The sequence below is a fragment of the Pipistrellus hanaki genome (assembly GCF_964339955.1).
Source record: "Pipistrellus hanaki genome assembly, chromosome: 1".
Classification (NCBI taxonomy): Eukaryota; Metazoa; Chordata; class Mammalia; order Chiroptera; family Vespertilionidae; genus Pipistrellus; species Pipistrellus hanaki.
Genome location: NC_140503.1, coordinates 157,697,958 through 157,706,309, shown reverse-complemented (window position 1 = coordinate 157,706,309; position 8,352 = coordinate 157,697,958). Strand labels below are relative to the sequence as shown.

General features: G+C 39.2%; 1 protein-coding gene across 1 annotated transcript; it reads left to right on the top strand.

The window, feature by feature from the left end:
- Positions 1–1,456: 1,456 nt before the first annotated feature.
- DSPP (dentin sialophosphoprotein) lies at positions 1,457–6,190 on the top strand (the record flags this gene model as incomplete). The annotated part of the gene is made up of 4 exons (XM_084880875.1): positions 1,457–1,507; positions 2,544–2,630; positions 2,754–3,722; positions 4,400–6,190. The coding sequence occupies 4 exons, from the start codon at positions 1,457–1,459 to the stop codon at positions 6,188–6,190; spliced, it is 2,898 nt and encodes a 965-aa protein (XP_084737001.1).
- Positions 6,191–8,352: the final 2,162 nt, after the last annotated feature.

The following is an 8,352-nucleotide window of genomic DNA, read 5'->3' as shown; positions in this document are numbered from 1 at the left end:
CATTAGAAACTATAAACCCAGTGGGAGGTCATGAAATAGGAGTAAAACTCTCCTTTACTTTTTTACAGTAATGGAATCATTACATCAAGCAATCAATTCGCAATATATGGGAATTTAAATTTTTATTCACATGGACTATCCAGTGCTTATTCCAATGTATCAAAATGTATAGTCAACCATTTTTGAATGTAAATTCTATCAGGAATAAAGGGTCATATGTTTATAAGTCCCTCATAATAATTGCTATCATTTATTAAGAGATTGCTCCATACCCAGGGCAGTGCCAGGTATTGCTTATTTTAGTATCTATTCATCAACAATATTCAGAAAAGGTCTTTTTATGTGCTCTGTATTGGACTACAATGATTACAATGATTCTCCTGGGTCTCGGGAGCTCTCAGTAGGACAGGGGAAGGTGCAAGGAGCCAGGCTATTTTAAAACAGCACAATAAACACTGAGAGGCTCTCTGTATACTTTTCTTAATTGTCTGGCTGAAGGGTTGTTTTTTTTTTTATTCACCCCCAGTTTTGAAAATCTGATAATTTCTGTAATTATGTTTTCTGTGCACTTCATCTGGAATGCCTCATCTACAGAAATTGGATCTCTGTGATCATTTTCTGAATTCATTAACTGTTTTAATAAATTTAGGTTTTTAGCTTTGAAAAAAACAAAACAAAACACCAACCACCAAAAACAGTACAATAGGCTACCTATAAGTGAGATGTGCAGAAGCTGTTGTTGGTAGAAAAGAGACACTAAGCATCCTCAGAAATGGAGCCAGAGAAGGCTTCTCAGAGAAGATTTTTCTGTTAAGATGGCTGGGGCAATCCTAGGGCAGGCATTATTATTATCCCAGATGGAGGAAACAAGGCTGAGTAAAGTGCTTACATCTGTCAAACTCATACAGCAAATAGCAAAGGTAGAATTTAACCCAGGCCTCTAAATCCAAACTCTATGTTCTTTCCATGAGCCTAGGCCCCCTCATGCCTGTCCCTTACAGTCTAGCAGAATCCAAATGTATGAATCAAGAGAGGGGACGACAAGTGCTTCATCTTTTAAACACCATCTTAGTACAATTAGTTAATACTTGATTAAAACTATTCATAAGAGACAGATAATCCTTACTATTAAGAACAGCAGAAGGACACAGATTATGGTTATGACTTTGTGGCTCTGTGGCTGTTTCCCTTCTCTGGCAGAGGCAAACAAGTCTAGATGGTTCCATTGGTGATGGGCCTGAGGATGCCCAAACATCTCCACGGCCGCACCAGGGATGTTCCGAACACGGAGTCTTGGCAGCCACCTTCTCGTACTTGATAAATACTCCTTGCCTGAGAAAAAGGCAAATGCTTACAAACCAAGTGAGACATTACTGTGTTTATTACCTTTTGTTCTGTAAATAATGTTGTGCTATTCTCTTTTTTAAACAGCCATTAACGAATATTTCTGAAGAAAATGAAGATAATCATATGTTTTTGCATTTGGGCAGCAGCATGGGCCATTCCGGTAAGGATGCCATCCTCAGGAAACCTCCGTACTTGGCTATCTCTTTTAACCTAACATAAATATAGAAGACTTTGCAGATAAGTTGAGCCTAGACATTTAGATTTGCATGAAAGACTTGACAGGATATCTCTGGGAGGGGTCTCAACAAAACCAAACATGACTCCAAGTTCATGCCCCTATTCCTCCAATCAAAACTCATGCTGCTCAGAAAGATTCTCATTTAAAAATTCATTCCGATCAATTTACATTCAATCCCCAGAAATCATGAAGATTTTGTTCATCTTTGCTCATGTGCTCTGAATTGCACTCTAATATCAATGAAATCTGTATTGTTTAGAAAGTTTTCAAGAAAGAAAAATAGCATTTTTTTAATATGGGGAAAAATTAACATTTTACTCAGTTATTTTTTATATGTTCACTGTAGAAAATTTGGAATATATAAACCACACCAACAAAGAAAAATTAAGAAAATTCAATCATTTGTAATTTTATTAGCTAGCTGCTATGGTTAACATTTTTTATATGCTTTAAAATAACAAATGCTTTGGTATTGATGTGATTGAGAATTTTCTCAATTATTTAAAATGTGCTTCTGAGGACACATAGTCTACTACTTTTTTATTTTTATTTTTTTATGAACTGGCTCTGGTCATACCAACTATCCTCCTGGGGGTTTTGGCCAGGATTATACTTAGGGTAGGTCTTGTACTTTGAAAGAGGCTTATTGAAAGGAAATACCCAAGATCTATCTTTTCATCTTTAGAAGAGACTGTTCCTCTTCTATAGTTGAGACGAATGGCCTGGTTAATTCTTCAATAAGATTGGTAACACCATTGTGAAAACTACCTTTATGCCAGTTTAAATTCCACATAAACCCTGTAAAAAGTCATTTCTCTTTTCCACCTGATTAGAGCATATGTTGGCCTTTGTGTTATATCTCTCCTCTCCCCCCTTCCCCCACACTTCATTTAGGGAAAAATGTGTGTGTCTGTGTATGGGAATACATGCAAAATAAGAATGTTTTTGATTTTCATAGGTTCCTCAAATCAGGCCATTGGAGAGACATGCTGTTGGCCAATCTGTGAATTTAAGTCTTCCAGCAAAATTAAAAGTGCCGATACAGGTATAGGGTATAAAATGTGTTCCTAAGGTGTTTTTAGATTCCATTACCTTCCAAAACATTGATGCTCAGCTTGTTAGTTTCACAATGATATTCACAATTTATTCTGAATTGTTTCTTTTTCAGGATGAGTTATATGCTAATGATGCCACCAAAGAAAGTGGTGCCCTCATGCATGAAAATGAATTGGGAAGGCAACAGTCTACCAAAGATGGTTACCAAGTATCAGGAGATGGCTCTGAGTGGGCAGGAGTAGGAGGGAAAAGTTCTTCTACACATTCCATGTCAGTAGATGGAGAGGGGCATCCTGAGGATCAGAATGGGGGTGAAGAAAACCCAGAAACATATGGTCATGATGGAATACATTGTATTAGGGGACAAGCAAGCACTATTGACATGACTGGAGCAGCAAATGGGAGCAATGTTAATGGAAATACTGATGAGAATTCTGAAAATGGAGGTGTTGGAGATGCAAGTCAGAGTGAGAATGGCACTGTTGTCAAAGATGAACATCAAGCGTCTGGAAGCAGTAATAGTACAGGTCATGAGGATGGCATAAATGGGAATTCCTGTACGAATGAGGGTGATACAAGTGCGATGACACCTCAGAAAGGAGGTGAGAGAAATGGTCATGAGGAGGCAGGGGTAACACCAGGGGGAAGCGGAGCTGGCAATAGAGAAGATGCTGGCCTCGATAATTCTGATGGGAGTCCCAGTGGAGATGGAACAGATGAGGGTGAAGACAAGGGCTCTGGTGATAATGAAGGTGAAGAAATGGGAAATGGAAAAGATGGCACTGATAACAGCCAGGGCCAGGAGGGTCAGGATCCTGGAAAAGAAGACGACAATGATAATAGCTTAGGTGAAAATTCAATTAGCAGTGAAGATGATGACCCTGGAGACAATGAAGATCCACATGACATGGATGGAGACAATGCCTCTGAGAGTGAGGAGAATTCCCATAGTGTCCTAGAAAAAGATGATAGCCAAAGAATAGAAGACATCCAAAAAACCAATCACAGAGAAAACAATGGTGTGGATAATGGAATTACCAAAGAATCAGAGATGAGTACCAATGGGAAGAGCCAGGATAAGGTTAGTTTATGAAGTTAATTTTTTAAATAGCAATTTAAATTTTCTCTTCCACCCAACTAAGGGTAGCACAAAACACAATCATGACAAGCATTCATGTATTTTAGTACCCAAATTACTTGAATATCTGATAGGAAAGCCAGAGTTCTTACTAGATTTTGATATACAACAATTTTAAAAATATTTTATTGATTTTTTACAGAGAGGAAGGGAGAGGGATAGAGAGTTAGGAATATTGATGAGAGAGAAACATTGATCAGCTGCCTCCTGCACACCTCCCACTGAGGATGTGCCCACAACCAAGGAATCAAACCCTGGACCTTTCAGTCCGCAGGTCGATGCTCTATCTATTGAGCCAAACTGGTTAAGCAATATACAACAGTTTAAAAAAATGAAGCATTTCTGAAAATTTGGTTAAAATTCTAGAATAGTCTTAAGTTAAATAATTTCTGCACCATAAAAGATCCTACTAGGTGAAATATGTGGGTGGGTTGTTATATAACTCAAACACTAGAGCACTTTTAAGCACTGAATCTAGCACATTTTCACAAAAATGTTTCTGAAGCACTGGAAGCTGACCTTCTGTTTCACTGGTCACTTTTCTCAGTGTTCCTCAGAGCAATGCAATTTTGCAGTATACCATTCATTAATCACCCATTCTTTTATCCATTCTTCCATAGCGGATAGAAATTGAAGGTCCCAGCAGTGGCAATAGAAACAATATTACCAAAGAAGCTGGGAAAATCATCGGCGATAAAGAGAGTAAAGGACAACATGGAGTGACTGTGGGCAATGGAAATGTCCAGACACAAGGGGAGACTGACAACAGGCAAGAACCTGGCCAGAAGTCAGAACCTGGAAACAAGGTTGAACATGGCCAAACAGGTAGTGAGAGTAACAGCGATGGCTATGATAGCTATGAGTTTGATGATGAATCCATGCAAGGAGATGATCCCAACAGCAGTGATGAGTCTAATGGCAATGATGATGCCAATTCTGAAGGTGACAATGACAGCAGTAGCCGAGGAGATGCATCTTATAACTCTGATGAATCAAAAGATAATGAGGATGACAGTGGTTCAAAAGGAGAAGGAGATGAGGACAGTGACAACACATCAGATGCTAGTGATAGTGACAGTAATGGCATTGGTAATAATGGGAGTGATGATAGCGAATCAGACAGCAGCAAAGGTAAATCAGACAGCAGTGACAGCAGCGACAGCAGTGACAGCAGCGACAGTAGTGACAGCAGCGACAGTAGTGACAGCAGCGATAGCAAATCAGATAGCAGTGACAGCAGTGACAGTAGTGATAGTAGTGACAGCAGCGACAGCAGCGACAGTAGTGACAGTAGCGATAGTAGTGACAGCAGTGACAGCAGTGACAGTAGTGACAGTAGTGACAGCAAATCAGATAGCAGTGACAGTAGCGACAGTAGTGACAGCAAATCAGATAGCAGTGACAGCAGTGACAGCAGTGACAGCAGTGACAGTAGTGATAGTAGTGACAGCAAATCAGACAGCAGTGACAGCAGTGATAGCAGTGACAGTAGCGATAGTAGTGACAGCAGTGACAGTAGTGACAGCAGTGACAGTAATGACAGTAGCAATAGTAGTGACAGCAGTGACAGCAGCGACAGTAGTGACAGCAGTGACAGTAGTGACAGCAGCGACAGCAGTGACAGCAAATCAGATAGCAGTGATAGCAGTGACAGTAGCGATAGTAGTGACAGCAGTGACAGTAGTGACAGCAGTGATAGCAGCGACAGTAGCGACAGTAGTGACAGCAGCGACAGCAGTGACAGCAAATCAGATAGCAGTGATAGCAGTGACAGTAGCGATAGTAGTGACAGCAGTGACAGTAGTGACAGCAGTGATAGCAGCGACAGTAGCGACAGTAGTGACAGCAGTGACAGTAGTGACAGCAGCGACAGCAGTGACAGCAAATCAGATAGCAGTGATAGCAGTGACAGTAGCGATAGTAGTGACAGCAGTGACAGTAGTGACAGCAGTGACAGCAGCGACAGCAGTGACAGCAGTGACAGCAAATCAGACAGCAGTGATAGCAGTGACAGTAGTGATAGTAGTCACAGCAGTGACAGTAGTGACAGCAGTGACAGCAGCGACAGTAGTGACAGTAGCGACAGCAGCGACAGCAGTGACAGCAGTGATAGCAGCGACAGTAGCGATAGTAGTGACAGTAGTGACAGTAGCTACAGCAGTGACAGTAGTGACAGCAGTGACAGCAGCGACAGTAGCAATAGTAGTGACAGCAGTGACAGTAGTGACAGTAGTGACAGCAGTGACAGTAGTGACAGTAGTGACAGCAGTGAAAGCAATGAAAGCAGCGACAGTAGTGATGAGAGTGACAGCAAGAGTAAGTCTCCTAATGGCAACAACCATGGAAGTGATAGTGACAGTGATAGTGAGAATGAAGGCAGTGACAGTAATCACTCAACCAGTGATGATTAGAATAAACAAAAACCCCACAAGATTTCTTGTGTGAACAGTTTGGTGAGTGGTAGGAAATAAAGATTTCCAAGAAAGTAAGGAGAAGGGAGAAAGAAACAGAAGACATGTAAACAACCACAGAATTAAGCCAAAGGGATGGATTCGGTCCAACTCCCAACTCCCTCAGAGAATCTGAATGTGTGACCTTTGGTACATGTGTGTTAAAATATATCCTGAAAAGATTTTGCTAAAAGTGTACATCTAAACATAAAATAACAATCAAAGTATCATTTAATACTTCATACAGAAACCTCAAGTAATCACATTCTACAGGATAACTTCAATTCAAATGCCAAGTGCTTTAGAATGTGGCAAGTAAACATTTCTTATAAACAGCTTGTGACTTTGCCTTACTCTTTTGAGTAATTATATTTTCTGAATAGATGGTCTGCTCACTGCTGAGTAAAGGGTGCTGTTACTATATCCACCTTGACTACTAATTCTTTACTTGTTCTAAGAAATGTAACTAACATGAAAAAAAAGCAGCAATATTTTAATCTTTTGGGGAACAATCTTTGTAATTATTGAATAGAGTAATTGTAAGTCAGGGAAATTCTAAAGAGTGTTAGAGAGGAATCGAAAGGCTGATTTAAATAAAACCTGGTGGAGGAGAGCAAGGGAGGGGGGGGGGAAAGAGGAACATTTGTAATAATATGAACAATAAAGATTTATTTAAAAAAAAACGAATAAATAAATAAAACCTGATACTTAGTATTACATTCCTGCAAACCACTGGAAATTTAGCACAAAGTCCCTAAAACTATTGACAAAACTGGTGCTGTGCTTAGAACAGTGTCTTGCCTCCAGTAGCTACTTTCCAAATAGCAATAAATAAATGAAGCCAAGAATGGACGTTGGGTGGGGTGGAGTGGGGAGGACGGTGGTGTTCAGTTTTGAACTCTATTAAGTGAAATCAGTTGTCTTCTTCCTCAATCTCACAAAGTCAAATTTGGTTCACATTTCCCTTTTAAACCCCCACAAACCAAAACTTCTAAATCAGACCTTGAGACTCTCTTCTCACTGTTAATCTCTTTAATAAAACCAATAGTTGCTGGTGGGTAGTGTTTGGAAACTACTCTTTTATTATTTGAGTCTTATATGTAGCTAAAATATGAGCATGGATCTTCAGCCTTTTCATGAATGAGGGTAATTTTTAGTTTTGGGATGAAGCCCAAATGCTAGAGCGTGAGGATCTTAAAAATGTCTGAGCCTAGACTGTCATATGTCATAGGGTGGAGGTATACTTTATTACTCAAACTAGGACACTTTTGAGAGTAAAAGAGGTGCTATCAATAATTACTTGGGGACAGAGGGTATAAATTGGACTGTTCAGGGACACTGGAGATCCAATGAACATAGCCATAAAACTTTAGGGTATATTTTCAAGATTTAGTAGCGGTGATTTTTCATTTCCCTCTTTTTCCACGCAGGCAATTATTTTAGGTTTGCTCTACTTCAAACTTAAACTTCTATATAGGGAAGTGTTGGATGCAAACTTTTAAATGTTAATTTTCAAGCAAAAACTAGTAGTTGACAATTTATACTCTAAGATTAGGCGTATTTTACACAGAGTTTCAGTAGGTTGTTTTTTCTGCCTCCTTCCTCCCATATGCAAGAGTTTTTTAGTTAAGAGATCAATTCAGCAAGGAATATTTCTGAAGGCTTTAAAACACTGCTACTCATAAACTACTTATAAAAAAATTTGAAATTTTAGTGTTCAATATATGCCAATCATGCAAGTCACTTCCAACTTCATTTGTGAAAGCATGCTCTAGGTTTTGATCTCCTTTAAACTTCAGGTTATTTATAAAAAGTGTATGAAGTGTGGCTTCCAGTGTTTGTCCCACCTATTTCAAAAGGTTGTGATGAGCACTCAGTCAGGCAATGGATGTGAAACTCTTTGTAAGCTGTACAAGATACGTAAATGACAGATAATGAATTTTGGTGTTACAATAAACATCTGTTTATACGATTGTCCTCAAGGAAATCTTGCTTTATCTTAATGAGTTTGCGTAACATGTTTAAAAATTAACTTTAAAATAAACATATATCTTTCTTGATTTCAGAGAGGAAGGGAAGAGAGAGAGAAACATCAATGACGAGAGAAACTTATTGACTGGGAA